The sequence below is a fragment of the Diplotaxodon limnothrissa genome, linkage group LG18, assembly GCF_057381915.1.
Source record: "Diplotaxodon limnothrissa isolate DT_005_m linkage group LG18, D_limnothrissa_male_GT1.1, whole genome shotgun sequence".
Classification (NCBI taxonomy): domain Eukaryota; kingdom Metazoa; phylum Chordata; class Actinopteri; order Cichliformes; family Cichlidae; genus Diplotaxodon; species Diplotaxodon limnothrissa.
The window spans coordinates 43123065-43144410 of record NC_140613.1 but is presented as its reverse complement, the minus strand read 5'-3'; the positions used below and the strand labels follow the sequence as shown (position 1 = coordinate 43144410).

The window sequence follows — 21346 nt, the reverse complement described above, 5'->3', positions numbered from 1 at the left end:
TTCCACTTAGTGAAAAGGTCAGACAGGAAACCATTGACAGCCTTTTCAAAGTAGAGGTCGCCTAAGAGAAACGGCTGGATTAGACACGGCATGAAAAGCTCGCCTTAAAAACAGAAACATCAAATCATCTTACCGTAGATGTCAAAGTCCCACATCTCACAGCTCATCTGGATAAAGATGTAAACCATGGCAGACGTAGATCTGAACACCACCTGTGTCACAGCAGCATAGTGTCTGACAGCAGGAAGCAGGTGGAGAACACGTTTGTGGCGTTTTCCTCCACACCAGGGGAGATTTTATATCCAATGGAAAACAGCAAATCAAGTTACCGACACAACAGCTGTTGCTTCTTCATGCAAGTCTGAGTCCAGGTGTGAGCTGTCCTGTTCAGCACCAGGATACATGTGAAGTAAGCTACATCCTACCACAGGCTACAAAAACACTGATTCACTTTCTTTTAGCTCTTTAGTCAGTAAAGTAGTGATGCAGGACCAGAGGAGGTCAAACCTTTCAGTCGGAACTTTATTGATACTCTTGGTTATTACAATGACATGTTAACGTCTTTGCAACATGCGGACACTGTGGGATGGATAAAAACAGGGCCAGCGTTTCCTTGGCTGCGGTAACGACAGATGGCTGCATCAGCATCTTCTTCCACTTACCCTGGTGTCTTCACTGATGTAGCCACAGGTCACCTTCTCTCCTTTCACCCAGAGTTCACTGGCCTGAGCTCTGAAGATTCAAACACATCTTTAGTATGACAAACTCTCACTTCATTCGCCATCGTGAACAAAGCGTAAATGTCACTAGCACTAAAATGCCTCATCCTTCTGGTTAACCCTTACAATCAGCGCTGTGAAGTCATTTCATTTATGTACCTGATTCCTGCGAACTCAACCTTCTGGGTCACGTAAGCACATGTGCTCACCTGGAAGGAACCAGAGCACAGCAAACGTAAATACCACTGCGCACGCAGCATTCAAATGGACCTGACGCTCACATGGCCCACCAGGCTTTTCTTCAGTCTCCACATGTCTCCTCTGCCGATGTACTGGTCCTTGAACGTCAGCTCCACCAGGTCCAGCGTTACATCCTGACAGACAAAAAACAGACACTGTGTCCCAGCGACGGTCGAGGGGCCGAGGAGCGCTCGGAGCCAACGTACCTTAGGGTCGACGATGTTAACGATGACATCCTGGTATGCACGCAGCTTGAAGGCCTGTGCTACAGTCTGGTCCACACTGATCGTCTCTGTGTAACGACAACATGTCCATCAGCTGTGAGGCAGAGCTATCATATTACCCATGTACATAAACACACAGCGCCAGCAAGCATGAAAGCTGACATCAGGGCCAAAGGAGCCCTGCAAGTACATTTTCATTTACAGTGCTGTTTTTAAACACAGCACAAAAACCCTGGTAACAGCTCAGGCTTCAGACTGATCCAAGCATTCAGATGCTGCCTCTACACGTGTGAGCAGGGATCAGACCTTGATCAGCCCAGAAACAGAGAAAAGCTGTCTTAAAGGGAAACGACTACATTAAAAAGTCAATCGTATCGTCTATTGCAGCAATAAGCCATCAGGTTTTATCTTATAAAGAATAAATGACACGTTTAAACACCACAAACACGCTGCTACCTCAGATTACCTTTCTGTAGGTCCTCTTTGAGGCTCTTCACCTGCAGCAGGAGGGGGCTGGGAATATTTCACAAGGGACAAGGCCACATTATAGTTTCAATGGCAGACGCTTACCCCTATAAAAATACAGCAATCTCACATAATCTCACCTGTATTCATCGGTGGGATGTGCAATCTCAATTATGTTCCCCAAAGTGACTTGAGGGAAAACTTTTGGGTTGACAACCAACTCATCGTCTATTCGGAGGATAAGTTCATTTGCAAAAGCAATCAAATCTTTGCAGAGAAGCAAACACGGAGAAGAGTCTCTACTCACCGCTTCCACCGAAACCTTTCTTGTGCAGCACAAGCTTATAGGACTTACTGGTCTTCATGGTTTAACCGGCTGGGAAACAAAACCACGAGACCATCAGTGACATCTCAAACCAATGAGAGAGCTGAATTCTGGCTCATATGAAGGTATCGACTCTGCCATGGCATTTTCCCGTGAGGACCAACAAGCAGCTGCCAAGCAGGACTTATACAATAACGGTCTTAACTACTACTTAACAATAAAGGAAGAGATAAACACGTGGGCACGAAGAAAACAGTACCTGAACTCTATTTCTCCAACAATTCACTGCCAGCAGCTCAGATTGTCCACGGATGGTGATAGCATTGTAGCCTAGCAAACGACAAGTGGCTGTAACAGCTTACAGCATCGACCTGACAGCAGCACCAAGGCGGTTATAACTACCTACAATGAAAAGGCATCCAAACAACTCAGATCAGGTTTAACTACTGCTTCCAGGCAGACATATATAGCAGTCGTGTGACTGACTATTACCTACACTCTGTACGCTTCCTCCATATCATGGAAACGAGCGATGCGATTGGTTCGTGGCAGTTCAGAGAGCGTGTTAGAAAAACAAGAGACTAACTCCGCTCATTTCCGGCTTCGCTTTTTTTGGCACAATAATCCGAGTGTTAGATTTCCGGCCAGTGCAACACAGTTTAACAACACGTGTGTGTGTGTGTGTGTGTGTGTGTGTGTGTGTGTGTGTGTGTGTGTGTGTGTGTGTGTGTAAAACCGTGTACAGGTGAATAGAATTGACTTTCTGGGGATTTATTGGCCTGAATTATTGATCATAGATTAAGCCAGGTCACACCATACACATACCCATTTTAGCCCTAAACTCATTAAAAACAGCGTTGTGTTGTTTTTTTAAACATTTCAGAAAAAAAGAAACTAATTTGATAAGATCTTTGTAGGAAGAACGAGAAAAGGTCAGAGCTAAAGAGACATATTCTGGGTGATCTTTTCTTTACATGTAAAACAGTAGATTGTCTGCTGGTAGTAGGAAATCGTTCACGAAAACTTTGCGTTGGCCGGGAATCGAACCCGGGTCAACTGCTTGGAAGGCAGCTATGCTAACCACTATACCACCAACGCATGTATAGGCTACAGAACGGTCTGGTAAACTGGTGTTTCGGTCATTCAACTTGACATCGACACCAGTGTCTCCGTAGTGTATCAGAATCAGAATCAGAATCAGAATACTTTATTGATCCCTGGGGGAAATTATTTTTTGTTACAGTGCTCCATTTTAAACCAACATTAAGACAAGACAGACAATACACTAACTAAGAATAGTACAATATATACATATATATACATACATACATACATAAGTCACTTATAAATAAATATTTGGAAAAGAAACATGTGTAGTTGTAGCAGCAAACAGTGTGTTAAGTGGATGCGTTGTACAGGGAGCCACAGGCAGGAATGATTTCCTGTGTCGTTCAGTGGTGCTTTTCGGTAATCTCAGTCTCTCACTGAACGAGCTCCTGTGACTGACCAACATGTCATGGAGTGGGTGGGAGGTGTTATCCAACATTGTCTTTATCTTGGACAGCATCCGCCTCTCCGACACCACCTTGAGGGAGTCCAGCTCCATCCCCACAACATTGCTGGCCTTACGGATCAGTTTATTAAGTCTGTTGGCATCTGCGACCCTCAGCCTGCTCCCCCAGCATGCAACAGCATAGAGGATCGCACTGGCCACCACAGACTCATAGAAAATCCTCAGCATTTTCTGGCAGATGTTGAAGGACCTCAGTCGCCTCAAAAAATAGAGACGACTCTGGCCCTTCCTGTAAAGTGCTGTGGTGTTTTTAGCCCAGTCCAGTTTATTGTCTGTGAACTCCAAGGTATTTATAGTCCTCCACAATGTCAACACTGACCCCCTGGATTGAAACAGGGGTCAAGTGTTTCCTGGTCTTCCTGAAGTCCACGATCAGTTCCTTGGTCTTTGCCACGTTGAGCTGCAGATGATTCTGCTCACACCACGTGACAAAGGAGTCGACCACAGCCCGGTACTCTGTCTCATCATCCCTGCTGATGCATCCAACCACCGCAGAGTCATCAGAAAACTTCTGAAGATGGCAGGTCTCTGTGCAGTGGCTGAAGTCTGTGGTGTAGAGGGTGAAGAGGAAGGGGGAGAGGACAGTCCCCTGTGGTGCCCCTGTGTTGCTAATCACCTTGTCAGACACACACTGTGGGAGACGTACATATTGTGGTCTTCCTGTCAGGTAATCAACAATCCAGGACACCAGAGAAGCATCCACCTGCATCGCTGCTAACTTATCACCCAGGAGGGTCGGCCTGATGGTGTTGAAAGCACTGGAAAAGTCAAAAAACATGACCCTCACAGTGCTCGCCGGCTGGTCCAGATGGGTGTAGACACGATTGAGCAGGTAGATGATGGCGTCCTCTGTTCCGAGACGAGGCTGATAAGCGAACTGAAGGGGATCCAGATGTGGTCTTACTATGGGTCGCAGCTGGTCCAGGATGAGCCTTTCTAGGGTCTTCATGATGTGGGAGGTCAGTGCCACGGGCCTGTAATCCTGGGGGCCACTGGGACGTGGCGTCTTTGGTACAGGGACGAGGCATGATGTCTTCCACATCACCGGGACCCTCTGCAGACTCAGACTCAGCATAAACAGTTTATGAAAGACTCCACACAGCTGGGGGGCACAGGCCTTGAGGACAAGGGGACTCACTCCGTCTGGTCCAGCAGACTTGCCTGAGTGAAGTCTCCTCATTTGCATCTCAACCTGGTATTGAGTGAAGGTGATGGGTGGGGGAGGGGTGTCAGGAATCTCACAGGAGGCAACATGTGAAGAGAGAGGCTGGCACAGTGGTGTGGCTCTGGATTCCAGGCTGACTGCAGGTGAGGTTGTGGGGGTGGGAGCAGACACTGTGGTGTCGAATCTATTGAAAAACAGATTCAACTCGTCGGCTCTATTCTCACCTCCCTCAGCTCCCCTGCTGTTGGTTGGCCTGAATCCAGTGATGGTCTTCATGCCCCTCCACACCTCTCTCATGCTGTTCTGCTGGAGTTTCCACTCCAGCTTCCTCCTGTAATTGTCCTTAGCCTCTCTGATCTTGTCCTTTAGTAACACCTGGATCTTCCTCACCTCCTCTTTGTTGCCCCCTCTGAAAGCCCTCTTCTTGTTGTTGAGGAGGGCTTTGATGTCCTTAGTCACCCACGGCTTGTTATTTGGGTAACAATGAACAGTCTGAGCTGGAACAATGGAGTCGGTGCAGAAAGTTATGTAGCCTGTGATACACTCAGTAAGCCCATTGATGTCCTCGGCGTGAGGCTCACAGAGTGTTTCCCAGTCGGTCACCTCGAAACAGCCCTGTAGTTCCGCTATTGCCTCCTCTGACCACCTCCTAACAGTCCTGGTGGTCACAGGTTCCCTCCTCACAATTGGCACATAGCGGGGGGTGAGGTGAATCAGGTTATGATCTGACCTACCAAGTGGGGGGAGGGAGGAGGAGCTGTATGCATCCTTGACGTTAGCATACAGTAAGTCTAAAGTTTTCTCTCCCCTGGTGGGACAGTCCACATATTGTTTGAATGTTGGTAGTGTATTGTCCAGTGATACATGGTTGAAGTCACCCGAGATCACAATAAAGGCACTCGGGTGCTGAGTCTGTAGCCGAGCTATGGCAGAGTGGATAGTGTCACATGCAGCTGTGGGGTTAGCAGAGGGGGGAACATAAACAGCCACCAAGATGACGTGAGAGAATTCCCTGGGTAAATAATACGGCCTGAGTCCAACAGCACACAGTTCAGTGTCCGGGCAACAAATCCTTTCTTTGATTGTTATGTTGGCAGGGTTACACCACCGGTTGTTAACTAAAACAGCAAGCCCACCTCCTTTACGCTTACCGCTAGCGATGCTGTCCCTGTCCGCCCGAACAGTGTGGAAGCCTTCCACGGAAGCATTCTCATCGGGAATGACCTGGTGCAGCCATGATTCGGTGAAACACATCAGGCTACACTCTCGGTATTCCCTCTGACTCCGTACCAGTGCTGAGAGCTCGTCGATTTTACTTGCCAACGATCGCACATTTCCCATCACGATAGACGGCAGACACGGTTTAAACCTCCTCCTCGCTTCGAGCCTCCGCTGTCTCACCGTCACCTTTTTTCTTCTCTTCTGTCCTTGACCTCTGCATCCCCGATGTGTTTTCCTCCAAATTTCAGCTGGTACTTCTGCGGGCACTTCTGCGGGCCTGGCCAGCGAGCCGGCCGGCATCAGGGCGATCAGCTGATCTCTGGAGTAAACAGTCCGTGCGTGTAGGAGATGTGCCGCGGTCCCGTTCCATGATAAAAGTAACAGTTCCACGGCCACCAGAAGAACAAAAACTCTCTCAATCCACATGATTGAGTAAGAGATAGAAAACGGAGGAAAATACAAGTCAGAAAAAAAAAGAATACGTAAGAAAAAAGAGCTAAACTAAGAGAAAAGCAGGAGCGACTGTAACAGGCTGCACGCTGGTTGGCGCATGCGCACTAAACATGTGGTTATAAGATAAGATAAGCTAACCTTTATTTGTCCCACACGTGGGAAATTTGTTTTGTCACAGCAGGAAGTGGACAGTGCAAAAGTTATATAGCAAAAATTAGAATATAATAAGAATAATATATTGTATACAACAGAATGACGTTCGCCTAACACGCGAAAGGTTCCGGAAGCAGTGGTTTCTGTTTTTTGTTTGTTTAAATGGCTAAATATCTATGGGCTTTTTTTGTTGTATGGAAATACAAAACACAAAAGACATGCGCCCAACGTGGGGCTCGAACCCACGACCCTGAGATTAAGAGTCTCATGCTCTACCGACTGAGCTAGCCGGGCAGCTGTACACGAGGGAAAAATACTTTGACTTTAGCTACAGTGTTAGGGTACAGAGCTGCTGTTATTGCTTATTGCTGTGTGTATGCCCAACAATACTTTAAGTGTTGATCATTGTAAACGGAAAAGTTAGTAGACTAAGGAAAAGACAAGATTTTTTTCGTCAACATTTACGCGTTTATTCTCCTTAAAGGGCTTTAAGGCTCGTGTGTCTCTGTGGCGCAATCGGTTAGCGCGTTCGGCTGTTAACCGAAAGGTTGGTGGTTCGAGCCCACCCAGGGACGGCACTTTTTGTTGATTATTTATGGTGTAATTGATCATTGGTGTAGCCCGGGCAAATTCACATATGGTGAATATGGCATGGTGGACTTTCAAGCTTATGTTTTTACATAAGCTTGAAAGACATAAACACAATGTGTAAATTTGAAACAAAAACAGGGTTGCTAAAAAATTACAGATTACGCCATGGTTATGGTGGGGAATGTCTCCCTTGTCTTCACTAAGATTGTTTTTGTTCCCTCAAAACTTGGGGTAGCCTTAGATCACATCTATCATCTTTAACTAATGTATTAGAGCATTAATTAATGCAATATAGTCTGCAAGACTGAATTCTTCTGTTTGTGTGGTCTACAGATAAAGGAGAAGTTCAAGAGTTCAACCACTGTAAGCCTTGAATGGCTACACTTGACCATTGCACCCCAAAACTGATGGATGTCATTTTTTCAAGGGGAGGAGCTAAGGGAGTGAGAATCAGGCAGCTCAAGGACATGCTTCTTGAGGTAGGACAACTCTTTAGACTTTGGGTAGCTTTGAAATGCACTTTGTTGGCAGTCACCCATGTAGTTTATACTCATACTTTATTTTTTCTTAAATAGCACAAGACAATTGAAATACTTAGAGAAGTAGCCATCTGCTGCCTTATCACATACCTTGGAGAGAAGGAAGAGGACCTTTATTCATGCAAGTCCATATGACAGAGAATGTGCATCTTCTTTTTGTTTTATATTTTAATTTGAATTATGGTTTTGATCAACTGGTCCCTAAATGCAATTGACACCCCTTTCTCAACGAGAAGTTTGGGCTCGGGTGAGCCTGAGTGCTGAAGATATCTAACTATTCGGAACCATGGTAACAGGGTTCTGGTTGATCGGAGCTGGCTTGGCCCTGACTTATCGAAGAATTAAGGAAGCGGAACCGGCTGTTCAAACCCCCACAAGGCTGCCCGCTGGGATTGAAACAATCTGAAGAGGCGTGAGTTTCTCAAAATGGGCTCATTGAGCACAAGAAATGACAACATCACAGAACGCAAGTATGGCGAAGCTCACGGCTCTCCAACGGGAGATTGAGAGACCAGTGTTGGACTGTAGAACTGCTTTGAAATTCATATGAGCTGTTTGCACTAAAGTAAAAACCTCCATCACTTCATGCGCATACCCCTTCGGCACCAGCTGTGGGCTCAAGGCTGGAGCTGAACAACAACACCCTGATAACGACTGTGTTGAGTCTGTTCCTTCCTATTCCATGCAAGGCCACCTGGGTTGGCTGTTAGACTGTTTACTTAGCCTGGCAGGGTGAAGGACACTGTCTCAGCTGAACTATGGACACGCACACACATACATATACACTGATATGCACTCATCCCCCTCCCTTTCCAAACGCCTTCGACGCTTATTCCCTTCCGATGCTGACGGCGGATCAAGGAGACCAGCGCACGCAGGCCCGGATGTGCTGTCTACACTGGCTGTCTCTCACCCTTTACCCTCCCCTGTTGCTTGTCATGTGTTTCTTTGGTGTATTACGAGTTGTTTCATGTGCAGAGGTGTTTTTTCTGTTCTCAAACTGATCTCCCTGTTGGAGCTCAGTCTGGGGGGAGTTATTTTTTTCTCCTTATCTTTCCTCATGTGGTGCATTTTCCATTGTTATACCTCTCTGACCTGTCTTCCCCATGTGATGTTTGTGTAATGTATGTATGGTCGGAGGGTAAGATGGCCCCGCCCCTTCCTGAGCCCGGTTCCGGAGGTTTCTTCCTGTTGAAAAGGAGTTTTTCCTTTCCGCTCTTGCCAAGTGCTTACTCAAAGGGGGTTGTCTGATTGTTGTCTGATTGCTGAGGTTTTCTTTGTATTATAAAAAGTTTCTATTTTAACATTTTGTGTTGCAGGCTTGTAGATACTACGATAAAACAGAGCACACACTGCCACAGTTAAACTGCGAGGTCCAAAACAAACCATAAAAAGTAAACTGAAGAAATAAACTCATTGGCTAGATAAAGACCATATTTCACTCTTTTTTTCTTTTTCTCAAAAGTAACCGAAGCAACAGACGACTACTTTAACTTGTTTTGTTTTCCATAAGTAAAACAAGTAAAAATGCTGTGTCCACTTCGGCCTCCTCAGTCCATAACACTGAGACAGATATTGCATCTAATCATATTAAACAACACAACATTATGGTGACAGTGATTATGACGACTGTGAAGATTAAGCTTATTCCCTCTGCTCTAGCTCCACCCTCTGTAAGCCGGCACTCCCCGCTCTCAGCCAGATCTCACACTATCAGTGAATCACAAGATTGACTGACTGGCTTTTAAAACCCGTTCTTATTCATCAGACAAAGGTAAGAGCTGGTCCTTTTTTTCTTTAGAAAGCATGCATTGGTGCAAATATTTATTTTTGCATTGAAAACCGTTAATGTTAATGCTGCTGGTGTAAGTCTAGCCTTTGACACACACTGAGTAATGTCATTGTTCGGCAGATGTGGTTAACACTCAGTTACTTTGTTGTTTGGTGTTCCACAAACATGTTGTTGCATATAAATCTGTTTATGTGTGCTTCTGCATTTCTTCATTTTCTTAAATCAATTCTTATGTGTTTTCTTACTGACTTTTCAAGCCATGTCATGTTAAAAAGCATCGCCCTCTAGAGTTAAAGTTCACTTCTTTAACTGAATGTGAGCTCATCGAAACCAGTGAAGGAAGAAATGAAAGCTTTGACAACCTGAACGAATTAGCTGCCTCAGCCTAACGGGCTTCATCAGTTATATGACTGACGTAGCTTTGCTGTCATCGACCGCCCAGCTGTCTCAGCAGCTTTCAGTGTGGCATGTACTGGTGTATGAAAGCAATATATCTGGAATATTTAGTGATCGCAGTTGCTAATCAGACGGATGCATAGCAAATAAAGAATAAATACAACATTTTCCAGCACGTCTTTTTATGCACAATTGCCTGGTCTCAGTTCATGTGGGAGGCAAAATAAAATAAAAATTAGAGCAATGATATGCACAGTCTTTTAAGATTGTGACAGTGAAGCTCCTCCCACCCAGCAACATCAATGTAGCCACGTCATTTTTCTGTGGGCTGTTTAGTTGAAACTTTGCTGTCAGCTCTGTGCTGATACTTGAATGTGTTACTAAAAGAAAGACATCGTGTTGCTCATTAGAAGTTATGTAATGTAACAAATGGCTTTGAACTGGGAGTACAGACAGAACTCCAACGTTTCTGTGTTTTGACAAGCATACAAAAATGTTTGAGTAATGAGCCATAAAACAGATAAATAACACAATCATGAGTCCATCAGCTTCTTTTGAATCAGTTACAATGTTGGCATTTAGATCATCGCTAAGCAGGAAAAAATCTTTCCCATTGTAAAAACGGTCACAGAGGATTTTGCATTTTCAGGGTCATACCAATAAAATAAATATCTAAATAATATTCATTATAAATAATAAATAAAATAAAACTTCATTGTCTTGTTTAGCTTTCATTACATTTTATTGGTTTTAGCTCACAAATGATGTCATATCTCACTCACATATATCTATATAAGCTGTCCTAAGTGTGAGTGTCAGACTCCTGGTAATCTCATCTTAATCTGATAAGTAAACTTCAGCCTAGTTTAAACTAAATGTTTGTGACAACTGTGTGCTTAAATGCATGAATCACGCTGCAGATATTCACACAGCAAAATCTCCAGTGTTAAATTAACACTAGAGAGAGTCTATATGGGTCCACTCCTCTGAGTGTTAAATACAACACTGTTGAGTGTTAAATTATGTTTATTAAATGTTTAAAAGTAACCTAGTCAGTTTTGAAGATTAACAAAGACTAACACTGAGCAGTGATGGTTTTCTAACACTGGAATATTTCTAACATTTTGAGTTATTTTCCAGTGTTAGAAAATCAGCACTGCTCAGTGTTAGTCTTTGTTAATCTTCAAAACTGACTGGGTTACTTTTAAACATATAACACTGTCAAAAGTGTTAATTTAACACTGGAGATTTTGCTGTGCAGATTTGGAGCTGTCACAATGTTGATTAGTTGTGACATCAAGTCAAAATGACACAAGCTTATTTAAGCTAAAGAAAACATTGTTCAAGTAGCAAAAACACTGTTGTCTACTCTGTGTGTCGCAGGCTTCCCAAAGGATGTCTGCCACCACTCAAGAAGAGGACGAAGTGCCCGCCAATCACACAGGTCAGCGACGTCACACGATAGTCTATTACAGCTGGATGCAAAACTCGGGGGATTCAGGCTATTATTGCCTTCGATGCTGTTTTGACTCGTGGTCGCCGACTCGTGGTGCTTTGCACTCGTGAAAACACGTTGCTTTGTTACACTTCTTTGTGTGTCTCCAGGTCCCAAAGGTGTCATTAATGACTGGCGAAGGTTTAAGTTGGACAGTGTGGATCAGACTGTCCCTCAGAACAAGAGAGAGCTGCTCAGACAAATGTCCAGTCCTCGAGATGATGACAAGGAGAGACTCAACAGAAAGGTGAATGGAAACATCTGGAACAATATAATCCTAGTAATGCCACAGAAAGGCATGCAAGTGTAAAAACAAGTGCAGCAGTAACATATGTTTTCTCAACTGTAGATGAGTGTTCAGGAGTATGAGTGGATCCAAGATGAGGATGAACGCTGCCTGAAACGCTACAGAAAACAGTGTATGCAGGAAATGCACGAGCGCCTGAGCTTTGGTCCCAAGTTTGAGTCCGTCCATGAACTTGAGAGCGGAGAAGCCTTCCTTGAAGTCATAGAGAAGGAACACCGGTTGACCCTGGTGGTGGTCCACATCTACCAGCATGGTGTCAAAGGTCAGGTGTTTGAGGGGGGTGCATATTCAAGTGTAGTCTCAACACGAAAACAATAAATCGATATTCACCAAACAGCCACGTACTGGACACAGTGTGGTTTGCTAACGGCTGCGGCTTCTCTGTGCTTTGTCAGGCTGTGAAGAGCTGAACTCATGCCTGGACTGTTTGGCTGCTGAATACCCCAGTGTTAAATTCTGTCGCATTGACGCCGTGGCCACCGGTGCTGCCGAACGCTTCTCCTCTGAGGTTAGTGCACTGCTACTTTGCTGATGAAGAATTAGACTTTTAAATGCACTTTCAGCTCCAGAACGTGTAGCACAGAACTTTGTTTTGGGTGTAGATAGATAGAATTTTATTTTGAACGTGCAAATATAACTGAAATAACAAGAAAAGCATCTGGTTTTCATGTATATCTCTGTGTCTACACAATGTGTGTGCTTGAAGAGGAGTATGATGTCGTTACACTTGTTCTGTTCCGGCGCCCTTATTTCAAATGTCCTTATTTACAAATCAATATTCAGAGTTTGACATTATATGTTTAACTATATACAAGTCTACACATAAACACACATAAAACAATTTCAGCACGTAAACCGAAACAACAACAAACGACATTTTCTACATAAACTAAGCACCCTATGGTCAACACTAATCTATGAGCTTATTTTATATCTGTGTGACAAATACCTTAATGAACACTTTAAGCTTGGGTTACTCTGGCCTTGATCTATAAAAATGAGGACAAGTGGACAACTCAACCCCTGCAGGGTTCCCCGGGTTCTTATTTCCATCCTGTTCCCTATACTGAAAACATTCTTTTAAAGGTTTCTTGTCCAGGAAATATTCCTGTGGCTGGGAGTTACACCGAGCACTTCCAGTTATAATGGCTACAAGCTCATTTGGAGTTTTGCTGCTATTCTTCCAGGTTCTTCCTACCCTATTGGTGTACAAGGCTGGTGAGTTACTGGGTAACTTCCTGGCTGTGACCAAACACTTCAATGAAGAGTTCTTTGCAACGGATGTTGAGGCCTTTCTCAATGAATATGGCCTCTTACCCGAGAAGGAATTTGAAGCATGTGCTGCTGATGAGGATGAGGGAGGGGAAGTGGAATAGAGCATTTATGCAGTGTGCTGGAGGGGAGCGAATACAAGTAGAAAACAGGATGGGTGCATCTGACAGTGAGGGGCAAATGAAAAGGAGAGCTGAGGAAAAGAAGTGGAAGAACAGCAGCTGGGATATACATGTTTTTAAAAAAAGCACACAACTGTGCATACAGATAAACATCCAGCAGCTCAAATGCTGAATCTATTTAGAGACTGGTAGAAGTAAACCACAGACGGCGAGCAGGTCTGTGCTGAAATACTGCTTAGCAGTGATGTCATAACTCTCCAATAAAAGATGTCTTCATCACATCCTGTCAGTGTCTGTCTGTCTTTTTTACAATTAGCAATATTCATATTTTAATGTGACGTATATGAAACATCATCCTGGACTGCAGAGGTGGGAGGGAACAAAGTACAAATACATCTGTGCTGTATTCTTCTGACAACGTTTTACTTTTACTCCGTACATTTTTAAACAAACTTCTGCACTTTCTCAAAGATGGTTCGTTTCTTTTCTTTTGACAGACCTGAGTCATTATTTCACACTGCGCGCCTCGGTGTCTCGAAGAATTTAAGCAGTTCTGAAGGCAAAAGAAGATCCAAGCTGGTGCTAGCAAAGTGTAACTAATGAAGTCAATTTGTCTTTTGTCTTCATTTGGGTCACAAAATATAATCTGTTAATTCATGTCTATGACAGCGTTTCCCCCCTAAAGACAGTGAATCACTTTTCATGTCTGACAAGACTCCACTATAATAGACCGCAGGTGGTGACGATGAGTCGGGGCTTTCATCCTCTTTAATTATCCAGTCTGTTCTGTCATCATTACACATTAGGATTAAAAAAAGTACTTTGAAGAAGGACGGTTACATAAACCTCAGCAGGGTAAAAGAAGGAGGCGGTGTACAGGGTGCATTTAGGTCATTATGCCAATATTTCGTGGCCATACTGGACTCAAATGTTTCATTTTTTACTAAACTGATGTGTTTTTAGTGGAGCTTCTTGATTTATTGGGCAACTTCTATGAAAATACCCTCCTGCTATAAATCATCAACGCATCGACTCCTGATTAGTGCAAATATCCAGTCAATTATATGGCAGCATGGCAGGGAGTGCGAGCATTTAGACATGCAGGCATGAAGGAGAAGGGTGACTTTGAACCCTGCACGGTCTTTGGACAGGCTGTGTGACTATTTCACAAACTGCTCATATATTAGGATTTTCCTAACAACCATGTATCTGTAACAATTTACAGGGAAAGGTCAGAAAAAAAGAGAAAATATGTAGCGAGCCATATTTCTGTGGCCAAAAATAGCTTGCTAAAACTCAGATGAAAAAGGACCAGATAAGCACATTGATAAGGTTTCCAAAGCTTCTGTAACTAAATAAGGTTTTTTTGAGCTGTCATGTGGCGAAATGAAACAAACATTGACTGACTGCTTTGAGGTGATAGGAAGGCAACAGCAAGCCAAATAACTCCTACACTTCAGCAGCAGCCTTAGCAATAGAAGATCCCTCCGAGCGTTACCACTCACAGCTAAGACCAGGAAACTGAGGCTCAACAAACCTGGGAAACATAAGATTGGAAAAACGAGTTTTCATTTCTGCTGCAACTTTCAGATGTTCTGGTCAGAATTTGGTGTGAACAACATGAAAGCATGAATCCATCCTGTCTCGTGTCAACAGTTCAGGCTGCTGGTTGTGGTGGTACAATGGGTTGGAGGACATTATCTCCTCACACTTCGGTCCCCAGCTGACTGTTCATCATTTAATCACAAAGGCCTGCTGAGTGCTGGTGCCGACCACAGTAACGGCTGCTTCCAGCAGGGTACCACGGCACAAAGCTCAGATCACCTGTTGGTTTTTTACAGTTTTTCTCAGTCGCTTTGGTGCTTTTCTCAGATCAAAATGAAAATTCTCAGAACCATTAGTGCAACCTCCACAGATCTTTTCACTTAATGCAAGATATTTTGACTTGAAATAAGTGAAAAAATCTACCAATGAAACAAGTGAAAATTATCTAGTTTTTCTGTAGCTTACTGGAATGTTGCTTTGTAGCTGCTTTTGTCTTATTTTAAGTGTAATGAGATATTTGACTAGAAATAAGAGAAATATACTTGGTAAGATTTTGAGTTTTTGCAGTGTACCGTGCCACTATCGAGAGCGTGCACGCCATCCCTGTGTGGTACCCTGGTTGCACAACAGCTGACAAGAAGAGGCTGCAGAGGGTCAACAGTACTGTAGAGAAGGTGATCGGCTGTCCACGCTCCTCCCTGGACTTAATTGCCAGGTTGTCTCTCCAGAGCCAGGGCACTTATAAAGGGCCACCTCCACCCTAACCACCACCTCTTCAACACCCTGCCTGCTTGAAAAAGGTTTAGATCCATCATCCCGTGGGCTGTCAGAACTCTTAATGCTAACTCAGAGTGTGAACAGACTTCTCCAATACACCCACTCTGTTGCTGCTATTGATCAACTATGTGCAATATCTCAGTCTTTCCACGTTCTGTGCAATATTTTGGTCTCAGTGGAATTACCATCCCCACCCTAAATGACCATAGCCCCTCGACCTTTATTTATTTAATATATTACATAACTGCCCTTGTATACAGCCCCACAATGTTTCAGTTTCAATGTTTCTTACGCATTGTTACGGCCCTAGTCTAGGCGTGTAGAGACGCACATAAGGCTGGAGGAGAGAGAGACAAGTACCCGCCCTGATTCCCAAGCCAAACATCCGAAACCAGCTGTGAATAAAACAAAGGTTATTTCAAAGGTCAGGAAGCATAGCTCCAGGGTGAGCCCAGGCCAAAATAATAAACAAAACCAACTAAGTCCCGCCAGTACGGAAGAGGATTAGGGCCACTGGGAAAAAAAAAATCTGAGAAAAAAAATTCAGGTGTCACGGTCTGGCTGGGGCAGACCATAAGTGTTCCAGAGGAGGACTCAAACGCAGACCAAAACATGGTGTGGATAAACAAAACAAGCCGTTTATTAGTGATGGCCCGCTTGAAGCTGACGCTCCGGAGCGTGTGTCGAAAAAAACAACACACTGGTTCAGAAGCACTGTGTCGAGGCTTGCTTCGTTTGGCAAAAGTCACGTGACCAGTGACGTCCGAAGCTTCGTTACGCACGTAACTGCTTCGGTACCTGATTCAAACGGATATAAGGAAGTGAATCATCCACGGGATTCGTGGAGTGTGTTGATGGTGACAGATAGCGACGAGGTGATCATTCCACTGACAGATATGGAGCCAGCGAGGAAGAGAGGACGTTCTGGCGTGTGGGAATATTTTGAGTTGATTTTGCTCAATTCATTTTATCTGCCGAAGTGAAAAACTTGAAATGTCCAAAATCATGTTTTCATAATGTAAATATCATTACAGCATATGACTTTAGGAACACTTCCATGTGAATTAAAGCTGATGAAGACTACAACAATGTATTTGACACTATACGTACATTACATTGCTACAGTTTAGAAAATCATTTTGTTTATTGTTTTTAGGTGATAGTCTGCAGGACCCAGGAATACCTGCATATCTACCAGCTTGCAGTGTAGTTCCTGCACTCCACAGCCTCTTCTGTTCCATGCAAGTGGATTTTCTCCAGGGCAGGAGAAACTATTTCTAAGAAAAGAAACAGACTCAGCCAGCGCACAGTAACACTAATCCTCTTTTTAAATGTAAATAACAAAAGGGCTACCTTACATAGAGCATGTTTTTACTTTGCAAGTTCTTGATTAGGGGTGGGTTTTGATTATCGCCTTTCTGATTACAATCCATGCTAAATTGAATAAAGTGATATTGATTCATTAAAATCCCGTGTCGATTTGTAAATTAACGTTATTATGCCTGAAACGCCAGCATCTCAGGTTAAACCTCACAACATGTCGTCAAACACCATACAGCTAAAACAGTAACTGGGAGCAGGTTTACGGATTCTGCATACAAACGTGAACACAGAGCGCGGACCCGACGCGTCAGAGTCAGATTTTGATGTGTCGTCGGGTCCGCGCTGTGTTTGCCTCTTTTTTCTTCGCTGGCTTCTGCAGCTGCAGGTTTCATAACTCTCTGTTTACATCTCTAATTAAGTCTCACATGTGTCAGCTTTCTTTTAATAGATACGAAATTATGGATATATACTGTTAAATGATCAGAATTGTAATATTTCTGACTGAGGCAAAACTTTCCAGATTCCAATCAAATTGAATCGGATCCTGTATCGAATCAAAATGATTCTACAAATCAGTGACGATGCAGCCGTACTCAGCTCCCTAAGCATTTTCCCTTTCCAGTTCACAATCAATCCCACCCCTAGGTCAAAAATATGTATAGGACAATTGGCCTCATCTAATATTTTGTATGAACCTGTCCAGCTGTCCAGTGATTAAACGACAAGTAGATGGAGGCAGGACTTCACAGCAGGGGCATACTCCATAATGTGCTGTGCATTATCATATGTATATTATATATATTGCTCACTTATTGTATTTACCAACATCAAGGAGTTATGAGCAAAGAAAGGCCACCATAGTGCATGTTTAAATAGGGAAAGTTTATTGATCAAAATGTATTACGCAGATACGCATTACATTTTTTTTAGCCCCCCAATCGAGAAAACAAAACCAATTACATGTTCAAAGCAACGGAACGGTGGCCCAATATCAGAGAGAACTCCACTCTTGAGTGAGCAGCGATGATTGAGCAGTCCGTTTTATTTTGCAGATTCAAGCTGCTCTTCAAAATTTTCACCACCAGATGTCACCGGAGAGGACTGTGTTGAAAAGCTTCGAGTAATGAACCGTTTTTCAATACAAGCTTCAGTGCTTCGGAAAGCTTCATTTGGCCATCACTACCGTTTATTGAGGTTAGCAACGAGGGTACAAAATAATAGGGCATCGGTGAAAACTAAACAATAACCTAAACTGGGTGAACTAATAACAAAACATGAAAAAGCTTAACCATAGTGAACTGACATGGGTACCTGGAGATGAGACATGGATGAGCAGACGACCTGACAACAAATGACTGAAAGCACACGGACTAAATACACACAGGAGGAGGATGAGGGAAGTGGGAACACATGGGGAAACAGCTGGCACACATGAACATAATGACGTCACAGTGGGAGAGTAAAACCGAACACGATGAACACAGAAACACCAGACCTCTTCACAATAAAACAGGAAACATAAAGAGACATAGACATGACAACCCGAACTTGACAACGTAAGACACAGACATGAAACGCATGAAGAGCTGGGGAGACTTAACATAGTTGGAAACACGAGGGGGAAATAATAAGAACTAGAAACACCTAGGCATGATAACAAATGAACTTAGGAAACCTGACGGGCTTACATAAACTAAAACTCAAAACGCTGGGCCAACAGACCCAGGATCATGACATCAGGAAAAGAAGAAAAAAAAGACGTGCCCACTTTTTTCCCCCAGTCGCCCTAAACAATATATATAGTATATATTTATGTATGTACATTATGGAATGCCGTTTAGAAAAATATTATATATATATTACAATGAAAGTCTGAATATATAGAATGATCTTCTGAATATGCCAGATGCTTGGGTTTTTAGTGAATTTGGTTGTGTTCATTCAGAAAGTAAAATCAAACACACTTTTCTGTCTTACACTTTTGTGACGGTGGCATAGTCACACAATGTTGTACATAATGGCATAATACAAAAAACGACTTGAACCTTCACATGCCTCAGGTAAAGTTTTATTAAGAAAAAAATTCCTTTGTAAGGAATTCTAAGTGAAGCCATTTCTCAGGACAAATTAGGAACACAAGTTATTCAAACGTATTACAAAACTAAGCAAACTGCAACTGACCCGATGAAATCCTGCTTGGTATTCACCTATTTTTCAAAGAACGACTTCCACTCAGCTATTGCTTTCTTATATGCACTAGTGGCATCTCGATCAAGGATGGCATCAGCGATGACCTCAGTTTGTATGACAGAGAGGACCGTTGCAACACATTTCAGGTATGTTAAGTGTAAGGTGTAGCAACATGCCATCAACACCAACATTCCTTCCCAGAAATCCTCCAAGGGGAGAGTGGTCACTGCTATGTTTCCCACAGCAACAATGCTGGTTGTCCCAGCAAAAAGCAGCACTGGGGAGGAGAGAGGCTGCTTCTCCGGGTATAGCAGAGCATATACGGCAAGGCCGGGATGGTCCATTTGGTAAAGTAAATCCGTTGGGCATCTTTCTTTGCCTTTAGACAATAATTCTGATGCAAAAGAACCAAACGGGACAGGCGGGAAAAGAAAAGACAACAAAACAAAACTTCTCGGCTGTCAGTCGGTTTGTTTTCTTTCCAAGTCAATGAACATCCTTCTCTTTTGTTGGTGGTTCGTTCTTCTGACCTCTCCTTATCCTGGTCACATGTCTCCACTTACCTTTCACATGCAGTGATGCAGGACACGTGGCGTGCAGAGACCATCTCTAAAGACCTCACAGTGATTTAAGGGCACCATGCATCCAGGACAGTGACAGATCTCCTCACAGACTGTACAGCTGACAGCTGTTTTACAACCCGGCCCAGGCGTCTCGTCTCTGATTGGTTCTTTATGTTTAAAAACTTCAGCAACAAATGGAGTGAACGGATAATTGGAGGTGAGCTTCCCTCCCTCCAAGACACCTACAGGAAGCGCTGCCTGAGGAAAGCGGGGAGGATCATCAAGGACTCCAGTCACCCCAGCCATAAACTGTTCAGACTGCTTCCATCAGGAAGGAGGTTCTGCAGCATCCGGTCCCGTACCAGCAGACTGAGAGACAGCTTCTTCCATCAGGCCATCAGACTGCTGAACACGTCATAGACACCTCAGCTTCACTACTGGAACTTCAACATTATGCACTACACACTGTATATAAATGCCACTTGTTTTGCACATATTCAACTCTGTATATTTTATATATTTTATTATTATTATTATTATTATTATTTTATTTTATTTTATTACTATTTAATTTGTAAAAATGTGTACACACACACACACACACACACACACACACACACACACACACACACACACACACACACACACACACGTAGGAAAATATTTAGTATACACATCCAGAAATGCATACACTATTATATATTGTACATATATTTATTAGTTTCAGGTTGGCCATTCTTGTATTTTGCTCGTTTGTGTTGTTGTGTTTGCACATCTCTGTTGCTTGTGGGGCTCGCACACAAGAATTTCACTCGCATGTGCTGTGCCAGTGTGCCTGCACATGTGATGTGACAATAAAAAGTGATTTGATTTGAGTGACCTCTTCATTCTTCATGTTGTCATGTTTCTCTAGAGTTTCATCTCTCTGTGTTTTACTGCAGTGAATCTGATTCTTTCTTGCAGATTTTGGATGCAGGCTGTCAGTCTGATACTTTGCTTTAACATTTTAAATGCTGCTCTTGGCTTTGGAGGTGCAGTTTCTTTCAGGAAGGCTGTGAACTCTTACATTCCTCTCTCTGAGCTCAAAATTTAGTTTCAGGTATTTTTCTTTCTTATCTTCAAGCTGGCCGTTATTAAACAGGAAGTGAACAGACCGATTCTTCTCATTTTTGGCACATTTAAGTTTTGCACCTTCAGGAGCTTAAATGTATTTTTAGGTTTTCTTCCATCTGAGTGTGATGAGAGCTATAATTTTTTCCTTACATATCGTTACAAAGAATTTACACTGAATCAAAGACGTACATCAGTCGGTCACCCAGTCGATTGTCTGTCGCCTTCATCGCCAGACCCACTGCACTAACTTCATGAACTCCATCCAACAAGTCCATCATGTTCAGTCCCTCTGGAGTCTCCATATCCAGGAGTGTTGATGATGGCCAGAGAGCAGGGCAGAGTTTCATCTTCAAAATCAAAGATCTCGTACAGGATCACACCTGATGTCTGACTTCTTTTCTCCTCCTCTACAATCCTAAACCAGACTTCATCCTCCCACTTCACTCCCATCGTGTAGTTGAGCAGAGTGTTGACCAGAGCAGATTTAAGCCACAAGTAAGATGGTTTTATTTGTCTTGTCTTGATTTTTTTCTCCAACAGTCATTCTGTGACCCACACAAACATGTGGTCACAACTGTAAATTCAGCGTTGTTACATATGGAGGTAATTGCGCATGTTTCACTTTGCTGCTGTAATGAGGTTCACAAAGTTTTGTGTCGCAAGAGAGTGCCATATCACTTTGGACAGTAGAGGGCAGCAGAGTGCCTTGGGACTGAGTTGTGTGCACAGATGAACACTGTGATGTTTAGTCTTTCATAATTTAAGATGTTTAGGATGTGAAGT

The 21346-nt window shown here is 43.3% G+C and overlaps 2 protein-coding genes, 3 non-coding genes and 1 pseudogene across 10 annotated transcripts in view; 2 read left to right on the top strand and 4 right to left on the bottom strand.

Moving 5' to 3' along the window:
* depdc5 (DEP domain containing 5, GATOR1 subcomplex subunit) overlaps positions 1–2529 on the bottom strand; it is a 27819-nt gene extending 25290 nt beyond the window's left edge. For 5 of the 6 annotated variants that reach the window (XM_085378999.1, XM_085379004.1, XM_085379002.1 and 2 more), the window contains exons 1-11: positions 2466–2529; positions 2233–2375; positions 1956–2024; positions 1789–1876; positions 1650–1696; positions 1166–1251; positions 1010–1093; positions 879–928; positions 663–732; positions 134–212; positions 1–61 (exon numbers count right to left, since the gene is read on the bottom strand). The exon at positions 1–61 is cut by the window's left edge and continues 1 nt beyond it. In XM_085378999.1, the coding sequence (XP_085235125.1) occupies positions 1–61; positions 134–212; positions 663–732; positions 879–928; positions 1010–1093; positions 1166–1251; positions 1650–1696; positions 1789–1876; positions 1956–2013 (623 nt within the window). In that variant the 5' untranslated portion in view covers positions 2014–2024; positions 2233–2375; positions 2466–2529. The remainder of the gene's footprint in view (positions 62–133; positions 213–662; positions 733–878; positions 929–1009; positions 1094–1165; positions 1252–1649; positions 1697–1788; positions 1877–1955; positions 2025–2232; positions 2376–2465) is intronic. The other variant, XM_085379001.1, reaches the window with a different exon arrangement.
* Positions 2530–2999: 470 nt separating this feature from the next.
* Positions 3000–3071, bottom strand: trnag-ucc (transfer RNA glycine (anticodon UCC)). Its single transcript has one exon. It is a non-coding gene; the product is annotated as a tRNA-Gly (tRNA).
* Positions 3072–6759: 3688 nt separating this feature from the next.
* trnak-cuu (transfer RNA lysine (anticodon CUU)) lies at positions 6760–6832 on the bottom strand. Its single transcript has one exon. It is a non-coding gene; the product is annotated as a tRNA-Lys (tRNA).
* A 207-nt stretch (positions 6833–7039) lies between these two features.
* On the top strand, positions 7040–7113 carry trnan-guu (transfer RNA asparagine (anticodon GUU)). The gene has a single exon. It is a non-coding gene; the product is annotated as a tRNA-Asn (tRNA).
* Positions 7114–11251: 4138 nt separating this feature from the next.
* On the top strand, positions 11252–13034 carry LOC146614274 (phosducin-like). Its single transcript, XM_085378260.1, has 5 exons — positions 11252–11300; positions 11462–11598; positions 11701–11920; positions 12054–12166; positions 12846–13034. Exons 1-5 carry the CDS (start codon positions 11252–11254, stop codon positions 13032–13034), a joined length of 708 nt encoding a protein of 235 aa, XP_085234386.1.
* A 7325-nt stretch (positions 13035–20359) lies between these two features.
* Positions 20360–21107, bottom strand: LOC146614273 (uncharacterized; annotated as a pseudogene).
* Between the last annotated feature and the right edge of the window lie 239 nt (positions 21108–21346).